The sequence below is a fragment of the Ambystoma mexicanum genome, chromosome 4q (genome assembly GCF_040938575.1).
Source record: "Ambystoma mexicanum isolate Mex_15411 chromosome 4q, UKY_AmexF1_1, whole genome shotgun sequence".
Lineage (NCBI taxonomy): Eukaryota > Metazoa > Chordata > Amphibia > Caudata > Ambystomatidae > Ambystoma > Ambystoma mexicanum.
In genome coordinates, this window is record NC_090928.1 from 843,001,574 (window position 1) to 843,023,517 (window position 21,944).

The following is a 21,944-nucleotide window of genomic DNA, read 5'->3' on the forward strand; positions in this document are numbered from 1 at the left end:
AGGCCACCTTCAGTGCTCGTGCCTTTTCTATTAAACACCAGTCCTTCCAAAGGCCAGTGCAACTCGAATCTCTGTCCTTGGATGTGATCAGCAGGGCATTCTTCTCCGGCTGGTCGGGCATGCGGGGCAACAATTCCCATGTAATGCTGCAAGGGAAGCCGAATTTACAGCACACATGGCTCTTGCAACGTCGCCCTGTGTTCAGAAGCCTGCCCTTCCCCAGCCTGATCTCGGAAAGTGTTACAATGTTTCTGCCGCGCTTGCTCCGACCCGATGATTTCACTAATTAGTTGCAGTGAACCCGCGCCGGCTTGTCAGCAATAATGTATCTGCCTCATCAGCCACGACTCGGAAGCCGATCACTATGCGGTCCGCGTTGGGCTCTCCTGATCCCAACAGAGCTTCTTCTGGCACGGGCACCGCTACTACTGTTTGGTCCGTATGCCTGCCGATACAGTATTCGCGCACCCCCGCACCTCATCAGCAGTGCCAAGCACGCTCGTTCACAGTGCAACAACAAGCACTGCAGTTAGAGCTCTGCTCCTTCAGTCTTTGCGACTCGCCGCTCAGGTCTCTGCAGCAGCTTTCATCATCACAAGCACAATCCCTTTGTAAGCTGCCATTTTGTATCTCTTTTGTCAGTGCTGCCACTCGCCAAAAAAAGCTTTTATTTCCTCTGTCAGCTTCAATTCACCTCAAAACTTCCAGCAATGCAGGGCACCCATTCCAACGTCCTTGCCTCAATTTGTAGGTGTCGTTTGTCATTTTTCTGCGTGTTGTTGTCAGATCTGTGTCGGATCACACGGAGCAGCTTTTCAGACGCGTCCTATTTCATGGCTAGTTAGCCACGCCCCCCAGGATACAGAGAACATTCTAAAAGCGATAACTTCTAACAGTCGAGAGTTTTGGTCACTATTAAAATCAACTACCTCTAACAAAGCCAGCTTTTATCTCAAATATCGGAGAAACCACATGGGTCAACTTCTTTCAATCCTTATTTCAGGAGACTTTAAACCCGTGCCGAAAATCCTCTGGTGTGGAATCTACAGACTGGGTATGTCTGGATGACAGAAGAAATAACGACCCAGATTATGAAATTGGAAAACTCCAGAGCGCCGGGCCCAGACGGCATAACTAATGTAGGCTTGAAGGCTTTTCCGTCAGAGTGGGCAAGGTTTTTGAGCAAAATCTTCTGCAGATGTGCAACTTTAAAGTCAATTCTGCCGTCTTGGAAATCTGCCATCATGGTGCCAGTCTATAAGAAAGGAAATAAGGCTGACCCTAAAAACTACAGGCTGATTGCCTTACTCAATTGCATTGGGAAGGTGTTTGGGTCTTTATTGCTCCGAGAACTCAATGTATGGGCAAAAATGGCTCCATGTAAAGACTATCTGCAAACTGGCTTTAAGAAAAACCTGGGAACATCTGCTAATATTTTGATAAGCGCATTAAAGAGCAGAGTGCTGAAGAGGGGTCCAAGATTTTTCATCACTTTCATTGACCTAACCCAGGCCTTTGACAGAGTAGAGCGTACATTACTGTGGGAGAAACTAGAGTACTGGAAATGCCCACAACCTCTTCTGGAACCAATCAAGGCTCTCTACACAGGAACCAGCATGAGAGTGAGATTAAATCAGCAAGGGCTACTCTCTCTGGACATACCAACGTCTAGAGGAGTCGAGCAGGGGTGCCCCCTGGCACCGGTTCTTTTCTTGGCATTTATCGGATATCTGCAAGATATGAGTCCAACACCTCAATGTTTTCCTCCAAAAATAGGCAATATCCATGTAAACAGACTACTTTATGCAGACGATCTAATACTTTTGGATCATACTCCTATAGGTTTGCAGCGTCAACTGAGAAACCTTCAGGAGTACACATCTAAAACCAACTTCGAGATAAACAAAGAAAAAACAAAATTTATGATAATCTCTGCATCCACCAAGAAAAAAGAAAAAAAATCGTTTTACATTTGGCCAGCCAATCCGTGGAAAAAGTGAAGGAATTCAGATACCGTGGAGTGATCTTCGACAGCTCAAGATATGAAACGGCCATGCAAGAACACCTGAAATTAACTACTAAAAAGTTGGTTGCGCAAGGTAATGCAATCAACAGAAAATGAAGGCGTTTCTCTTTGATTACCGTCTTGGACTTCTATTAAAAAAAGGGTGGTACCTACACTAACGTACGGCGCAGATGCTATGCCCAACCTACTGGCTACACATTGGCCGAAACTGGAAGCCTGGTTTTGGCGATCAATACTGGGCCTGCCAAATTCCATTTCAGCGGTGGTAATAAGACAAGAACTTAGCCTGTTGTCCTTGGGAGGAACAGTGAAAATCAATACCCTTATGTTATTTCGTAAGTGTAGAATGTCCAATGAGAATCGATCTAAAATCTGATACTCCGAGAAAGCCGCAGCACAAACAAGATGCTTAACACCTGGTCTAAATTAAATTTAGATATGCTAACTTCGGTGGAATGTAACGAAGAGACTGTTTACAAACCCCACAAAAATCCAGAAAAAAACTGGATAAGGACCAAAGAAGCAGCTTTAAATAACAAATTGATACATCATCTTCCTTCTAACAGCAGGAAACTAAACGAACTCCAGCCTTACATCAAAAAGTTTCCTTCCAGGCCAGCACGTGACCTTCTAATGAGAGCAAGACTAAATCTCTTGCAAACAAATGAAATATTGGCAATTAGAGGTTTATCCACGACAAACGAGTGTGGCTTCTGTAACCAATCTACAGCAATAGAATCCATTCGTCATTTGCTTCTCTCTTGCAACAGCACTCGAGGAATAAGAACTACTTACCTGAAAGAGACTTTATCTGACCACGTATTAAGCGACCAAGACAATTGTTGGGCCACAGAACCACGTGGCTGCTGGCAACTTTTAATATTTTAAAATACGTGAATACTGTTTTACTTTTGCCACACCTTACATCAACAGCACTGTAATAGGTGATAACCATTCTTCTGATTGTTTCTTCTACGCGTCTGGATTTTGTAAAAATCCAAATGATTAACACAAATAAATAAAATAAAAAAAATTCAAATAATGTAAAGTTGATCAATTTTTGTCTAGTTATGTTATTGCAAAACTCAATAAAGATTTTTTTTACAGTACACCAACGTCAAATTACTCAGTTACTGCCTCAAGTGGAGGTAAGGCAAAGGGCATGACAGCTCCAGATTGATGTAATGTCTAGGCAGAATTCATTGGCTTACCTTGGTGGTGATGTAGGGGGGGTGTAAAATGCAAGTGCTGAGGAGAAAGGCTGCTTCTTCAAGGCTTGCATAAGGTTAGGCTTATATTCGGGATCAACACACCATAATGAACCTTTTCCATTCACCTGAAGGGGAAGAAAAGTGGAATTAACAAACTAAAAGATGTCACAATGATTTATCACACCATCTGCTTTAAAAAGCCACACAGAGATATGGTGACAAAATCCACCTCGTACACTTGTCCAACTTGTCAATATGTATGGTTGGCAGTCTTGGTTAAAAACCTAAAAGGAGGGCAGGAAAAGTGTCAGTTATGCTTGGATGTCGGTGTTGCGAAGTAATCAAGGGTAATTCGATTCAACCTTGATTCTGCTAGCGTCCCTCAGATATATAGAAACCATAGTATCTCATTTAGGCAGAACGACACACGGCTATTTTCCGGAGAACTAAGTAGGTGATGGATTTTTAAACTCTGGCAGCAGCAATCACGAGATAAAGCACGATGAATCACGAGATATTTGCAGTCACCCTGGGATTACTTACTAGAATGGACAATGACCTGACCAACTTCCTACATCCACTTATTAATTTAATAGCAATGCACAGCCCTGCAGATATAGGGAGTTTAAACCACTTCTACCCGGTAAAAAGATGCCAATACTCCCAACAAAGAAAAATATGGAGCAAAAATACTCAAACCCAACCCCCAGCCCTAAATAAAAAGACAAGGTGCCTGTCCCCTTGCCTTCACCCACACATCTCTATGGATGCAGCTGGACCAGTAGCCACGTAGCATCACAGGAAGAAACGTATTACCGCCTCATTAGAAGAGGTAAAAATGCATATTTTAATGTGCATGAATAGAGAGGTGCAAAACAATGTTACAAAAATGTTTTTATGTTAGTTAAAACAAGTTTACTCGCTTCTTGAAACACTCACATTAGAAATGGGACTTACCTTTTTACTCCCTAAAAAATCATGTTACTCCCAACTTAAAAAAATGCGGAGTAAAATACCCCCACTTCAAAATCATATTTGGCACACTGGCTATTGTTTAAGTACCAATCAACAATGTGGGCCCTTTATAGTTCAAAAGCAAAATCTGACTTGCCATGCATGTTATTGTTTTTCTAGCAATATTAGTGCTGCTAAACGGCGACCTCTTTCCAGTGACAAAGTGTAGAACGGCATTTCAAATACCATTCACTGAAAATGCTCGATCTGAGCGATTCTTCAATATTCCATAATTGGAATATACACTCATCGTGCAATGATTTAAAAAGCACTTAGCGCTGACCTAGGAATAAACATTCATACAATTCTAATAGTAGGACGTTGGCTTTAACGCTCAACCTACCCGCTAGTGATGTGCTGTGCTTAACGACGAAGTTTAAGGATAATTCTGGTAGAAAGAACAGTGAACGGACTGCCCGATCTGAAAATCGCTTTAAAAACAACTTGGAGCTTCTGCATACATACAACGGATTTTTCTTTAGTCAGTAAATCAAGCGATGGCTGTGTGTTGAGAACTTAGATTGCCTTTAAAAACACTGTACGTTAACACAGAAAAATATTTTCGGGTTGGAAACTTGGTCACACTTCCCCACACCCCAGCTTAATTTTAAAAGTATACCATTATTCAAACATGCGTTTTAAACTGGACAGACAATTCCAACCAGGCCAGCAACCTACGACATAAACGTGCATATATATCTTAATAGTGGAGTAACTTTGCTGAAAAAGTTGGGGGGGGAGGGGGTGCATGACATCTGAAGAAAAGGTGCCCCAGCCAAATGAATGGGGACACAATGGTGTGCCATGAAAGTTGGGGGGGGGCAAACACCCCTGTCCCCCACCCCCCCCTAAAATTACGCTCGTATCTTTGGAAGGGTCGCGACTGCCTAGGACAGGCATATGACGACAATGCCAATAGTTTGTCTTCTGTATAGGCATTTGCCAGATACTGGCATCTGTCCGGTAATACACCCCCCACCCCCGTATTCCCACCAGTCCCATTTCCATGAAACGCCCGGAAACAGACATGTCAGCTCTCGCCTCAGACATCATTTACTCAGGTACTCATTGACCAGGTACTGCCCCAATACCACCACATCACTGGCCAGCACCCTTTTAAAATGGCCCAGTGCTCACCACAATAACAGGCATGTCTGCCGGCCAACTCAGCCATTAAGCTGGTGTGAGGGGAGTGCAACATCACTTCTTTATTACGTACTGAAGCTGCCTCCCTGCCCCAGCTGAAGCGAGAGGGGTCACTGATACTACTACACTCATTTACTGCATACCATCCGTTTGGAGGAGCTGGCAGCAGTAGAGCAGAATAATGCACCTGTGCTGTCCTACCCGCTACCACCTGGCCTCGCTGTCCTACAGCTGAACCTGGTAGGCAGGTGGCCAGAGACAACATGGACATTAGAAGAACGTTCTCCTACTTCCCCGCCCATCCTTTAATGGAGAGGGGGCAGGCGAAATGAGGGGGACATTGGGAGCCCAAGAGGGGTTAATAAAGCAGGTAGGGATGCCGGTATCTCTCCAGGGTTTATGTGAAATGAATAGAGTGTCCATGCTCCCAATCTGCTTTGTTGAAAGTTGTCACAATTCCTGTAAGCACTCTGCACTCATTTTACCGAGCCAAAGCGCGGTACGCCTCATGCAATCCCTAAGGCAACAAACAGCAATAATTGTCTTCTTTGGTAGTGGATTCATTAACAAAATGCCACAACTAAATATAGAACGTCATACTTCCACAATGGTTAAAATTAAAACCGTCACTACGCAAGGCTTCAAACCGTTGGATTAGCTGAAGACAAATGTTTTAAAGGGTTTTACTAATGAGAAAACAATGAGTATGCGCTTTACCCAACCCTGCACTATTAACGATCACCAATTCACGTCAGGCCCAAACAAAGCAAGGGTGTTAACACTGGCCTGTGGCATCGAGTGTTGATATTAGCATACTGGGGTAAATTCCCATGCTGCTAATCGTGAAAGGCAGGCATTGAGTGCTGCACCCATTCCATTTCCTTGGCGACTTCAGGTAGAGATGGAATGGCATGGCAAGCGGAAGAAAGTAGCACTAGCCGAGGCCCTATATCCCATGACAGGCCGTTGGTAAGTTTTGAGACGGAATTCTTAATTTTGGCGATTCTAGGGCCCTCAAACTTTTGCTCCCCACACCTTTTCATTTTTCGTAATCACTTACTTTTTTGATGGCCAGAGGGCCTTCTGAAGGCCCATGCTATTATAACCGTTTTCATATTACTTCAGGTTTACAATACTGGGTGGCCCCTAAAGGCACCCAGTCCCCAGGAGCCTCTTCAGCACCAGATTTTCCCAAGGGTGTGTGGAGGATCAGGAGGAAGACAGGGACGCTGTGATGACATTTTTAACAGTTTGTTTAAAGAAAAACGAGGCCTTCCTTTCCCCAGGACTATTCCCTACCTATTTTACCAAGGTGCTAGTCAGAGTGAATGTCCAAAGAAAATCCATCCGCTGTCCAAATCTAACGTGACCCTACCACTAATCTGACCAACGAAAGCCAGGACAACGATTCCCTTCTCCTGGGAGCTGTGATTCCTCACAGGGTTTTCTAGATTATATTGTTCTACTTAATAGACCATTTGTAAATAGTCTCTGCGTATTCTTTGGACTGCTCTGCAGTTCTTTCAGGGGACTGGCAGCTTCCTTAATCTCCTTCAAACATCTTTGTTCTGCTCAAACTACTTCTCTCCCTCTCATAGGACTCAAGACCCCCTTATATATAGTTCTCCTTTCGGAATTTTGGTAGCCCAACTTCCAAGTATAGTTCACCTCTTCCTGACCTCACTGGTCTTGACTCCTCAAAGGCCTCTGTTTTCTGTTCTTCTCTTCGGGATATGGTTGGACCTTTCCCTTTTCCCAAGGCAATAAGATTTCAACTCTATTTCTCTTCCGCTCTTATTTGTGCATTCTCTTTATCTCATTCACATAGTTAGGATTTATCGGCTAATTTCCAATTCTTGACTACACCAGTCTTGTCCTCTTAGTAATAGGTAATCCATCTATTGATATAGGTCTGTACTACACAAGTTGGTAGAGTGACTGAGCAGCCAGACATCTCAAGGGATAAATGTGAGCTGTAGCATCAAAATCTACACATAAAAGTATCCAAATAACACATACTCAAGGTTTGAGTAAAATAATTATTTTGGACGGTCAGTTTTAAATGAGCCTTCTTTAAAAAGGTCACTATGCAACAATCAAAATACACTTCATAACACTTTCTCAGGTTCATATTAAGCACGTAGATACTCTTTTTGGGATGCCTTTGACACACTTCCTACACCCTGAGATGACTTCAAGTGCTAGGACAATATTGGCAATTATATATAATTCTGAGGTTGTGGAAAAGGAAAAGGTTAGGGAAGGGAAAAGGTCAACAGGTTCTCGGAGCATGTGAGCACTTTTCAATCTGCCAATGAAGTCTATATTAGATCTTTCCCAGCAATACAAGTTAAACGTATGCACCACCTATGAGGGACAGTTAGAATCAAAGTCAATCGGTCATAAGAGTCTGAAGGGAGCCACGACTTGGTTTGCACATAGATGCCGATAGAGACGTGGGGAAGTCAACATACAGAGTGAACAAAACATTTTTCTAAGATTATTAATTGAACAAATAGGAAAAAACACTTAACCAAATCAACTATGGAATGATTAGGGAAGACCAAAGAAGACAGATTGGGCAATTTAAAAAAAAAATAAACAAATGTGTCACTTGGAAAACAGAAGATCCTAGAGAAAAAGAAAACATTCCAATGTGACCGCTCTATTCCGATACCACGGCTATTGTGAGATGACAGTTGAAAATCAAATTTATTCCCGTCCTGAAGATGGCCAAAAAACATCAAACTACAACGCCAGAGATAGTTTCTAAAGTTTTTTTGACATATGACCAGATGTAGACATATCTGGAAAGTTTATATCATAATATATAAACGAAAAAATACCTGTTGACTAAAAACAGTGGTTCTGTCACATACTAACCTCACATTGAGCATTTGTTGTTTTGAAACAAAATTGAATCATTAAAAAATTGCTGTAGGCTTTTTTGCTCTTCAGTTTAAGATCTTTTTTAGACTGATTGAATAAAGTTCGGAAGCAGGCGGATTGAGAAAGGGGTAGTTGAACCTATCTTTCGGTCTTTGTACATGGGAGCCAGGACAGCCAAAGTAAATTTGAACAATGTCTATGGAGCCGAGGCACTTCAGATAGCACAAAAATCTTGCACATTGTTAGAGAGTTGTAAAGAAATCACAGTAAGGTCAAAAGATGTTAGGCTTGTGAAAGGCAGAGCCGAGATCAACTCTGCAAAAAACAGCTACTGCAAGCCTCAAATGAGATGATGCAAGCTACTGACAAAAAGGTAAGTACCCCTTAGTTAGAATAGTACCTTAGGGAATAAGTCTCTGGGACTCCTGCACTGCAATTCAAAGGTAGTCGGCGGCTAAGGGCTCTTTTCAGTTCAGCAGCACTTTGCGATGTCTGCTATCGGCAAATAGCACCACCGCGGGTCTTGGACACTTGATGGGCTTCCCTTGCTTCTGGAGTCCAGCACTCTGGTGTGGTGACTCGGGCTTGGGTCGTCCTACTACGGGAGGGTCCTCAGGATTTTCCTGGAGCTTTGGTTCAGCGCAAAGACGATGCACTAGAATATGGATTTCTAGACACCTGGCACTCTGTTCCAGCAGCAGCAACGAGATACAGCCAGTGGGAAAGGTCCTTCAGCGAAGCTAGTCTTGGGGTTAGTTGATCCCACCAACCCAAGGGAAGTAGTAATTTCCGGGGGTTCTCTAGTCGATTCGGAGTTGGAGCTTTGTTCAGGACAACCATGGCTAGGCCTCAAAATGCCCGTTCTGACCACATGGACTATTTGTGAGCCAATAGTGAGCCTCCATATTGGTATAACCTGGCTTTGATAGGTGCCTGAGCTCCCCCCTTCACTTTGTCGGGGTGGTATACATCGAGTGGCAATCCTAATGAACAACCAATGTGGTTGGTCATTTGACCTTTTACCCCCCCCCCAGCCACCTCTAGTGAATGGTGGGCTGGCCTTTAGCCAGCCCTTTTTTGCAATGGACTGGAGGCCCTTCCTGGCCCATCTCTTGCTCCTTTGTTCTGCTAGAGGAAAGCAGCAGGTATGCGGAAGGCTTTTTACTGACTATTCCTGATGTTTTTGCCATTTTAAAGCAGTTACTAGCCCATATTGGCTGGGTATAGCGACTTGGGATAGCCCAGTTTGCCTTTGAAAGTACAATCCCAACTTCCTGAAGACCCCAGCTGCCTCCCCGCATCTGCAAGGTTGAGCCTTTCATTTTGGAACATTGTTCTGGGCAGTTTGTCACCACATACCGCCAGGTCTCCTGCTTGGATGTGGGTCGCTGCCGTTGCCCGGCACTGCTGAGACTCCATACCGTCTGATCTGTTGCTTGGGACATCCAAAGTTACCTTCAACACTTATCCCCATCCTGGAATAGTTTGTGGAGCTGTGTTCGTCCTTAGTGCAATGAGCTGCCTAGGGCCATCTTCGTGGGTGCCTTGCCTTCCCAGAGTCCTCTACGCCAAAAACTTCCTCAGGCTTGAAGTTCCGATGTTGTGGGAAGAGTAGTTTTTTTTTGTTTTTTTTGTGTTATTTGTTTTGGCTCGAAGAGCCTTTACAAAAAGAGAAATCAAAAAGACAATTTTACAAATAATTTCAGTTTTACAGAATTAAAACAATCCTTTGCTTTGCCAAAAACCCTGCCACTTTACAAGTACCATCAAGGTACATCTTGTTGTGATGATCTATTTCCTGAATTTTACAGATTAAATAGATTATTTCGCAGTTTAACACCTGTAGAGCAGCCATTGACAGAGCAGCGTTAGTGCCAGAGACCAGTCTGTCCCAAAAAAAGTCCGAAATGATGTCTTCCTCTCTGCGCACAAAGTTCGTGAAGAGTCTTAAACGATGTGTCCATGAACCTTCGCAGTCCATTAATAGATGTTTTAATGTTTGCTTGGCAGGGTTTATGCAGATGGTACACAGTATTTTTGCTTTAATTCCTTGTTTTCACTTTTCTAATATTGCCCCGCAGTGAATCAGATTTAATCTCATTCTGAGAAAGTTTGAGCGGAGCTTTCTATTAGGGAATTTCATTAGATAAGTCGAAAGACAACCAAGCTACCCCCCCCCCCCATCAAAAAGGTATTTTGGAATGGGTCCGATCTGACCTTTTCTATCGTTACAATCCAGTCCAAGTGTTCCAGAAAAAAAAAATAAAAAAAACTTGGATCATTGCTGGCTCAGGAGCAAACCAATGGGCACCGGATCCTGTAAACCACACCAGGAAAAACAAGCCCTGTGTTTACCAGGTGGTTTCGCCATGTTGGCGTCATTTTTGCAAAAATAAACGAGTAGCTACCTCTGCATCCTGGAGTGGGCAATTATTTGTGATGCTTAACATCAGGGGTCCTTCTGGTTCAAGGCAGAAACTCTTTGGAGTTTCGACTGCATTTCCCATAGATGCATCAGGTTCAAGCCCCTATGATCTGGAACCCCCCCCCCGTCCCCCAAACCTCTGCCGCCAAGCCAGCTCGCCTTTAGTAAGGCCCCCCAAAACCTGGCTCTTCCCTCCACCAACCAGATTTCACCATGCCGTACTAAATCCATTCCCATAAGCAGAAATCTGTTGCACTCAGAGGCTCAATCAGGTAACCTCTGCTCAGACCACCAACAGGAGATGGGGAAGACACTCAGGGACCACCCTCCCAGGCTAAGTCTTTTGTGTAACTCAACAAGCTATTGACCCCAGAATAGTGCATACAGCTACTCAGAGGCTACTTCTACGAGCTCTTCGAATCTTAGTCCTTCAAGAACCTGCTTCAATGCTTAAACCACCCTGGGAACCCGCCTAGTACGGTGATCATGCATGACCCCTTTTCTTTCCCTAAATAGGAAATCTAGCCTACATAGGAAATCAAGCCGAAGGCATGACCACAAACCCGCACTCATTTGCCATCATACACCTCTCAAACCCACAAGACCGCTTCCATAAGAATACAGCTACCATTCACAACAAAAATGTGCTATGTAATTGCACACATCATCCAACCCGCTCCCTCTACCCCACTTGTTATCACCCATCCACATTCCAGCTCAACATGGGTGGGCAGCAGGGATTTAGCCACGCCTCACATCCTAAATATTGGCTAATATGCACACGCATACTAGCACCACCTCGAACTTCTCCTGGACTCCAGTCCTCCGAGGGCATTCAACTTGCAGCACATTGGGACCATACGAATGGTGAAAGGCGCTTTACAAATGGATTGCTCCTGCTGCTGCTACCACTACTGTGAAGTGTCCCGAAGCCTACATCTGTGCTTCTTGCATTGCTACATCACCAGATAGAACCCTCGAACTTGCAACTCCTGGACACCTCTCACCGGAACCAACGTCGGAGGAATGAGCCCACACTGACCCCCAGATGATCCATCAAGGCACCTGAGAAAATCCAAGGGGTACGTTAAGGAAGTGCATCGTTTCTGCCGTGCCCTCCACCATAGGACAACATTGGGAATAAGTCCCATTGTCTCCTACATTCCATTCCACTCACCTTTTGGTTGTTGAACTTGGTAAAGTAACCTGCAAACATTTACTTACCTTAAGTTACATTTCACTTGTGTTGGTGACCGTTCAAAAGGTTCTACAAATGTTTTACTAACCTACAGAGACTCCCTTCAGGGGAAAAACATTGTGGCTCCTGTGACTTTTGGACACAGGGCCACATTCTTATTGTTTGGACTGCTTAAGTTGGGGATTTAACTTGTGACCTGGTTCCATCATTTATTGCATTTAATCTACTTACCTGCTTCCTGAATAAGTCACTGATGCAGATTTGAACTATGGTGATTATATATATTTGTACCAGAGTATTGTGCAATAATACTACCTGTTAGATACATCTTTCAGTGTGTTCAGAAGGCCTGTAATAAATAACTTATACTTACTGTCTAAATTGACTGTGTCGACTCATTGTGGGCCCCTACCCCCCCCACCCCCCCCCACCCACCCCCCCCTGACACTCCTGAGAATAAGCCTTAACTGATGTCCATTTCTGCCTTGATCAGGTTTTGGCTAACCTCTAACAGTTCCCTGTTCACTAGAACTAGGATGGCCTCCCAATATCTGTCCACCAGGCCAGATTCTGGAAATAAGGCGTGCAATTAGGCTAAACTTTCAAATCCTGGGAGAGGGCCCAACCTCAGAGACCATGGGGGAGGGGCAAACTTGTGTGGATGCATCTTTTTTTTTTTTTAACTCATTCTAATGTGTGCACGAAGATCAGGTAAGTGCGGCAGCCGGAGGAACCTTTGCCTCCCCTCCGAAGGACATAGGCAACAACCACCCGCTCTAGCCTCCATGGTCTTTATTTTATTGAAAACGCAATCCGTGCTTTTCTCGCCCCTTCCCATTCGTGCTCTGCTTACATATCCACACCTCCCTGTTGGGGATTGGCTTACCCACCCACCACAGATGACACAGATGGCAGGATATCCTCCAGTGCCCAGGGTTGCGTTGTCGGGCCTCAGGCATAGGCCACTTTTCCTGTGGGTGCCTACTATCCCCGTTCACCCTGGCACCCCAGCCCTGCCAGGTCTTCCGTTCACAGTCTGCAGCTACAACCAGGTAGGATACTATGCCATTGCTGTACTGCTGAATATTTGATTCTCGCTCTTTTGTTCCATCACATTGCATTCTCTTCTCACAGTGCATCTTGATTGGGTCTGAGAGTTTGGTATCTCGGTGTGTTTTTCTCAACTACATTGCATTATCTTCCCACCCATACTTTGCTACTGCTTTCAACTGCCGTACTTTATTCCTTTAGGGTCCAGGGTGTTGGTTTCCCCCAACTGTATTTTGCTACCATTTTCCACTACCATACTTGCATGCTACAAAACATAATCATATCCCGCACTGGCACGGACCACACACCACACACCACACACCACACACACACACACACACAAAATTCGGACCAGCCGTTCACATAATCTGACCCTTCTGACTTATCCCACTGCCCTGACAATTTGTCACGGCACCCAGTATCTTATCTGATAACAATGGGGTGCTGCTACGGACCTAACCAATCCATACCCACCTTTGTGCTGGCTAAAAATTCACACATGCATTTTAGAAATAATTTCTTCAACTCTTACATCTCAGACTACAGTCTACCGAATGGCTTTCAACCCCAAAGCGCTTCAATTACATATAATGGCAGGTGCCATACAAATGACATAACATGCAGGATAGGCCTGCTATCGGTCAGTATTTTCACAACAATGCCAGGCCCCATGGGGGCTTTGAGGGTGAAGGATTCTTTTAGAATGTCCAGGACGGAAACTTATGAAAAGGAGAGAAAAGAATTCTATAATGTGATCTGCTACATGTTGTGCAGTCTGTATCAAGGGCTGCAAGGTAGATGTACGATTCTCTGGCTAGTCAGCATTCTCTATTAGAGGGAGGATTTCTTCAGGCAATATCCTGTTGAAAGGGGTCTTGGGTTCAGTAATAGCATGTCTAAGGTCTGCAACTGAAATTCTCTTAAATCCATTTAACCACTTTGGAGCAGAACTTTTTTTTAAGGCTGTTGCGTAGTTGAGGGGCAAGGAACCATTGAGATTGGGCATTCTAGAGATGGATATTAACAATAAGTTCCAGAGGTTTTATGGAATCTATGACGTTTTAGCATTGAATAGGTCTTTGAAAAATGTAATGGGCAACTTAAAATCATGGTGCCTTGGTTTCTAGTCCTTTCAGGTGTACTTATGGGAGGCTAGTTCTTGAATGAGCCACTTGCCATGAGGCTCCTTTGTCTTTGTAGTTTTGAGAGTCGACGAATGACATGTAATGAGAGTTCAGGCAACTTCTGAAGTTAAGAGGCTGGAGAGACTTTTGGGTAGCTCCTCGATTGTAGGTTTCCCCTCAAATCCCTATTAAGAAACACCTCATACAATGTATGCATCAAAGTAAAAAATAAAAAACTGTAGCCATTTTGCATGGAACAGGACTGAGAAACAAGTTCATGATTCGAATAAATCCCCTACCATAAAACCCCAATTTGGAAATAAGTGGGGAAATTGGGGGTTGGACGGGGGTGGGGATAAAATAGGGGGGAGGGGATAAAGCAGGGGGGAATGCAGAGGGAACAAGAGGAAAAAGGCGACATTTAAAACACAAGCGGGCAGAGCAGACAAAATACCTCAACAATGCAAGCCAAACAGCAAGGTCCTATTCCCCCACCTACATTGTTTTAAAAGTCAAGGAGATCAAGTATCAAAATGAATGTTTAACTGGAAATTAGGCAGCATTCAGGAGGATTAACAGGTTCCACAGGTTTCAAAAGCCCTCCCTTTCTCCAGATATTAGAGCCCCTGTCTGGGTCAATGAATGCATTTTTCTTACCCATCATCATAGTCAGCTAGATTCCAGAACAACACTGTCACACCAGTGCCACCCCCATGACACATACTTCTAACAAACCTCAATTAGCAGCCTCCTCCTGGCCGTACCATAGAGGGCAGGAAATGAGATTTACGCCCCCTGTAACAAAAAGATTGGACAAACAGCTCTCCCCTAAGATGCAGCTTGCCATCGCTCACATCTCTAAGAAACCATACCAGGGGGCTGCCTTAGGAAGAACTCCCACCGGACAGTCCACCTCTTGATGGTTGACAAAAAGCAAATTTAGACTGCAATTCAACGTGATCCCACAATTACAAAGCACAATAATGTTGCTTGCAAAGCCTCCAACAAGTCATCGGGAATAGGTGTCGGTGGTTCTATGTCCTTCCATCGCATTTGAAAGCCTGCATTTTAATACTATAATGAAAAAGTTAAACAAATGTAATGGGGTGGGGGGAATAGCCCTCCACCCATACCACTTCCGCCTCCCCCCAAAAATGTTATTAACTCTTTCGTTAAAAATGCAGGCTTTGAAATGCCTAGTGATAAAAGGATGTCATACTGTGCCGGTACACCTAACACTCTCCCCTTCAACAACCGATGCACTGTCAGAACGCTTCAAATTGTCCTCCAGCGACATCAGTGACCACCGTAGAAATGTTCACATCCGTCAATACTTGCACACCATCTACCTTGGATGCTCTCCACATTCCTGACGTCCAGTTCCTTCATGTCCTTTTCATTACTGCTCAGTCTCCTCTCCATATTTTCCAGGTGGAGCTCTACCTCAGAAGCGGATATTGCATCTACTGATTGAACAAAGAAATAACCACCATAGCTGCAGGGAAATCTCTAGCCATGTTCCCATCTGTGGATGTCAAACACAATGTATCCCACAGCACTAAATGATTAGCAGCAATTTTGCATCGTTTGTTTGCCATGAAACCTCATATTCCCAATATCAGAGGGGAAATAAAATAAAATGGTCAAACAAAATCCTGTCAGCCCTCCGTCCAGTTGGTTTGTAAGGCCTCTAGCCAGGCTCACTGCTCATGGATTCAAATCTTGGAGGAAGCACCGGTCTAGCCAAGACTGCTCTAAGAATAATGGGAGCCTATATTTCCCCTACAGTGCCAACTAGGAATAGATCACCAGAAACGTGTAAAGTCTGAAGCAGAGAGGGGCTCTCCCTTCACCCATACACCTGGGGTCTCGTCATTTTAAATCTTTGTACGCCGATGAGTGGGAGCCACTCCCCACCTCTGCAAGGCTTACCACAGCAAACACCTGTCAACAGCTGGACTGACCTCTCCCCCACATCTGTAAAATCTTCTTACTGTGGCCTGAGGCCCATGCAGCCCAACATTCAGAAGTGTATCCTTCACCCAGGGGCAGAGAGTTACTTGAGAGCAGCCATCTTCCCAGCCACTAGGGCCTGCCACAAGATTGTAGATTTTAAAGCCAGGTTGAGTTCTACTGAGAACAGTTTGACTTGCCATGTGATGCAGGCATGTATTTGCGGTTATAGTAGTTTGATCTAGTAAAGATGTTGAACTATTGGGGGGAAAAAAAAAAAAAGAAACTACATGCAGAGGTTTACATAGGTTAGAAAAATATGCCTGTGTGCAACAGATTCCCGCCCTTATGAGCAGATGGCAAATAGCAGAACTTTGGCTCCCTCTTTCCCTAAAACCAGAGCTCTTCAGTCTAGTACAGCTACCTTCTAAAGAAGTCCTCACGTTATGCAGACAGTTTTTGGACCATGCTTTTGAGTCAGTACCGTTTGCCTATGAAACCGACTGCCTTTCTCCATCTCCAGATGCTTCTAACAAACCTCAATTAACATCCCCCTGGGTCTGGGCCCCCATTTTCGTGGCTCTCAGGCTTGGTACTTTTCTTTCTTTATGCAGTGCCTAGGCTCACCAACCTTTTTTCAACAAGCGTTCCCAACTTTCTCTTTACTGCAATATAGCCCCAAGAAAACTATAGCTGTGCTCTGTAAATGTAAGCCAAGTACAAAACATAAACCAGAATGAGCTGTGCAAAGATATGCGATCTTGTGTGATGTATTTTCCTGTATGTTAGTAATCTGTAAAGCAGAATCTTTAAGGTGAAACTGGGATGAGTGTTCCATGTAAGCCAGTTGGTGCATAAGACAAGGAAGGTAAATTGACTGGTGGCTGTATCCTGTTTAATTCACAACTTTAAGAGAATAAATCAAGTGGACCTGAACACGAGACTCAAGTGTGCTGAATATGTATAGCCGAAATTGGCCGAGAGGGGACACCTCAGGAACAACAGCCGCCCATCAACCCCAGTATTGTAACCACCAGAAAGAAACCTCCAGGAAGACATTAGGCACAAGTAACAGATCCCAGGGAACTAATCACCAAATTGCACAGTACAGGGGTACTCTGGTGGCAAGGCAGTGGGGATCTGCATGACTGCACCGGAAAGAAATGGCACAAAGAAAGAATGTACCTCTTGGTAACTCAGTCAGGTCTGTCGGCCCATTGGTCTGGTCCGAAGCAGTCTGCGCATGAAAGGAATTACGCTTGAGAGACCAGAGGGTTTCGCTAGAGGCCAGGTGATCAGCTCAGAGTGCTGAGAGTTCAGAGCCTGCAGAATAATGCTTGAAAGGGGCTGTGGGACACCCTATTAGTTGGATTCCTTATGACACAAACGGGCTATGGAGGAATAGAAAGCAGAATGTCCCTGTTGAGTGATAGTCCATACTTACACCCTGTGGAATAGTTCAGGTCATGCAGCCTATCATCAGGACGGAGTGATTCCTGTCAGAGGGTGCTAGAAGAGTCTTTGGGCCTGAACTAGAAGAAGCCATGCTCCTTGAGGGTGAAGTTAATTTCACCATTGGACCGCCATTTGGGTTTGCATTGCATTGCAGCTTGCAAGGACGAGCAGGCACTTGGCAGACATCTGAATCCCGGCAACATCTACTGTAAAAGGAAGGACGCGTTCATGGATATCCTTTCTTGGACCACAAGTGTTGCTCAAGGCAGCACTGCCACGAAACATGGGCCGACAGCGTTTACACAAGTTTGTAACCACTTGAAAAATTAATGCAGCCTTCCTTATGAACGTCAAGTAGCAATGAAAGTTACATTGTTTCCAGATGGTGCCACGGTCACAGGCTTGTTGAAGCTCAATTACTTCAGCACTAGATCAATGAAACTTCAGAGGAGGCCACTTTGCTACTAGTTACTTAACTAATGGACTGAGATTAGGAATTAGTGGAATGCCAATGATCTTTGGCCTCAATAAAATACACAAATGCTCTGGTTAGGCAAAGGGTGAAAGTTAAAGAAAGGGTATGTTTTAAATATCTGTATAACTTACTTGTTCAGGAAAAGGCACAGTTTTATGCAAAAGCGTTTTTCACGTTCTGTACCCGCAAGGCTTTTTGGTCTTCATTCGTAGGTGTGGTAAAGTACCTAAGTTTTCAAGAACAAGGTGGGGGTGACCGATCCTTTTCTGTTCAGGTTGTTCAGAGAGCCATCTTTTTGAACTTTTTTCCAGTTGAGTTTTGTCCAATATCAGACCTTTGGGTATTTAGAACTCACCTAAAAAACGATCTCTTCCCTCGTTAGTCAGTTGTCACCGTATTGCCTCAATCTAGGTAATAGGTTTTATCACAAATGTGCCTTTTTGAGAGGAATGCTTGCACACTAGATATGTTTTTACAAGACTAGCTACCTTAGAAATTTCAAATAAAAAGTCACTTTTAAATGTACTGCTTCGCTAAAGTTACAGTAAATATTTGATCCAATTTGCGTTTCCTATTTCTACACTAGAAGCGATCAAGCCATTTGATAGTTTGCAAATTTGCTAGAGACGAACAGGTTATGGAATTTAAACTAGAAGATTCCAATTTCAGTGGCAGTATACTAGATGTGTCTTGGTGTGAACCAGATTTCGAACTTGCACTGTACATGCACGAATTACCGGAGCATTCAAAGTCGGACGGGCATTGCAGGGACTAACTAGCATAATCAATTACTGGTTTGCATTTTGGAAGGCTGTCCAGTCCTTGTGGAAATTGTAAAGACTGGAGGGGGTGATGGGGGGGAGGGGGATTGCGGTATCTGTATTTCTGCCCTCTATATGGCAGAGTAGAAGCAGAGCACCCCAGCCAAGGTTCTCTATGTGGTAGCAATGGACGAGCATCCAAAACTTAAACTCTCAGGTGGTGATGCAGGCTAGTTCTTAAGTACAGTGTAGTCCCCAAGCCCCCCACACAAAGTAATGCCCACACACTGTTATCTGCCAACAGTTCTTTATATACAAATAAGGTTCAAGAAATATACATCAATTAACACTTTGTACTCTGGCAATTCTAATATGGCAAATGTACACAATGTCTATGTGGTACCACACTTAGCTATTGACTCCTTTAAAATGCATCAACTGCTGACAGTTCTAATGACATACAAGTCAAACAGTAATGTGGATAAGCATAGGACATAGGAAAGAAGACAAGTTAGTTTAAACAATGGCAGAATACTTAGTTTAACTACCCAGACAGTTCTGTGTGAGGATTCCCCCACCTGGGCAGCCTGTAATAAAGAATATTAACAAGCCCAGTCCATTAATGTTAAAATAGTCTTGTTTCCGGGTCAAAAGTTTCAACTACCCCAATGTACCAGAGTTTGAAGAGTTTCTTCAACGGATCCCTCGCGAGTAGACGCCCTTTAAAGCAGGAGCCACAAGGCATCGAGATTCCTCGAAGAAATGTGAACAGTCATCGAGGCAGCAACTTCGACCTTCGTGGTACTAGTCGACGATAAATTGTGGATGTCCTGCGAAGACGTGGCGTGCAGTACACCTTGATGTAAAGAGTTCAGTGCCACAAGGAAGACTGAAGAAAGCAGGCACGGCAGCAGGCATCGGCGCCGACGATCGAGACATGACCACAACTGGGTTTCGGATCTTCACTTGTCTGCATCTTTGTGGACTTCTGGTGGTGGGAAACCCACCTGCGTATTCTCCTCGATAGTCAATAAACGACTTTCTCCGGCTGGACAAAGGTCGACGGTGATGGCAAAGGGGCCCTTTTTTAATGTTCTTAAGCAAAGGTGGAGCGTTGTGGCTCCAGTCGAGCAGCACAGCGTCAAGTTGTCCCCGTTTCGGGGCAACACAACGCAACTGGCTTCCACTGCTTGCGGAAATCCTCCGAATCGCGGTCGAGGACGTACTTAGACGGCCTTGTGTCTGGTGCTTTACTTCAAGATTTCTCTGCAGACCCAGTGTCCGGTCAACAGCCTTTCGGGACTGGCTTCCAGGGTGCCACGATGAAGATCAGCTTCTGCACGATGTTCCCTTGTATATCGGGGAGAGGTCTCCTAGCCAGGTCATCTCTTGGATCAGTCCTTGACAGACTAGACAGCTTTTAGATTTCGTCGACAGAAAGCAGCAGCAAACCTTCCAGCTGGGCTTCAAGGATGAGCTTCAAGTTTCGACTTCAGATTCTGAACAAATTGGGAAGTGGAGGTCCCCAGATATACACATCTGTCCCTCGTTCACATTGCAGAGCCAAGCTCAGTCAGCCATTAAGACAGAAGGGCATTCATGCAGGCAGCCAATCAGGCTCACAGTGCATTCAGGCCATTCACTTCCAGACAGACACCAAAACAAGGAATGTGGATTGGAGCAAGCACCCAGCCTTTCAACACACCAAGCTGCATTCATGTCAGTTTCGGGCAGCGCTGTCTCATTCATTGTGTCACACACATAGAAAACAGACACCCATAACATGGAGTGCATATTGGTCACACACTGTCCCTCCCCAAGGGTGTAAACCGTCAATACAGTCACTGGGAAGGCTCCAGCCAGTGTGGCCTGGACTTCCCCCACAATACCATATATGGTTCTTCCACCCAACAGCCAGTCAGGAGGAAAGGGACAGGACTTCCCATGTCTTTGGGAAAACAAGGTAACAGGTAATAGAAACCTAGAGTCCACAGGGGCCATCTTGCCTTCTATCAGGAATTCACTGATTCCGATGGCAGGGCCTGGATATCCCAAAATGGTAGGATACTCAGAGCACCTGTCAAATTCAGCATGGAGCTGCCACCAGCCCATACCCTGCACTGTGGGCCACACACATTTGCACAAAAACATACACTAGGGGTACAGGGTTGTTACCCCACCCACCCCCACCCAAGGGTCTCTGGTCACCACAACCAAAAAGAGGGAGAGCTGCAGTGCCAGGAGTCCCAAACACAACACACATAATGAAGTACAGGACAAGGAGGCCCTGTCCCTCCAATGCATTTCCAGCATCACAGGAATGAAAACACAAGATACTATCTTATGCTATGTAGCGGTCTAACTCCAATACAATTTACTTATTGACTTTAGTTCAATTGTCTCTATGGTCGCACATTGCAGGCACTTTGCGTTACAGAAACAACATGCCATGGTATTGTGTCACAGTGCAGAGTTAGCGATTCTGCTAGATGGCCTCATTTAACTTCATGTATTAGTGGGAAACTTCCGAGTTTGCTTGATTGATATTTAATTTTCTTTTTTTTTTTTTTTAACTGAGTTTAACAAAGCCTTCAGTGAACAACAACATTTTCTTGTTAAAACCAGTACAATACAGCATTCATGCAAGATCAAAACGTGAAATAAAACATTGTTTAAGGAATAAAACCTTACAGTGCAGGAAAACAAAAGCTAAAAAATCGTGATCAGATTCTCACCTGGCTGCCCTCAATCAGATTTGCAGTTCTTAACTCTCAGAAAGGTTCTCAGATTTAAGTGTTCGGCCAGTAATTAGTGATCTTATAAGTAATGCTTTTGTGATCGACAAGAGCTGCATCATAATAGTCAGCATCATGAAATGTTAAAGAATCCAAATTGGATTTTCAGTCGTCTTACCTTATTGCCGTTAACAGGAATAGTAATAATTTTCACAGAAGATTCATCTTTTCATAAGCACCTAGGCAGTTAGCTGTGATATTTGAGGATTCAATAGGCAAATAGAAAGACAGTGGGCGGCTTGACATTGCACACTTCCCTAGATCTTAACACTGGCAGACCATATCTTCTCCGACAAATGTAATGTGGGTTTAGACAATGTATCAAATTTTTTTAGTGCAGGTAACCATAATCGCTTCAAAGCACATGAAATAGACAAAAGAAAAAAATAAAATACAAAACAAATGCTAGATAAGTAACAGCA

The 21,944-nt window shown here is 44.2% G+C and overlaps 1 protein-coding gene across 2 annotated transcripts in view; it reads right to left on the bottom strand.

The window, feature by feature from the left end:
• FOXN2 (forkhead box N2) overlaps positions 1 to 21,944 on the bottom strand; it is a 223,044-nt gene that overhangs the window by 101,703 nt on the left and 99,397 nt on the right. For both annotated transcript variants that reach the window (XM_069608411.1, XM_069608412.1), the window contains exon 3: positions 3,238 to 3,362. In XM_069608411.1, coding sequence (XP_069464512.1) covers positions 3,238 to 3,362 — 125 coding nt within the window. The remainder of the gene's footprint in view (positions 1 to 3,237; positions 3,363 to 21,944) is intronic.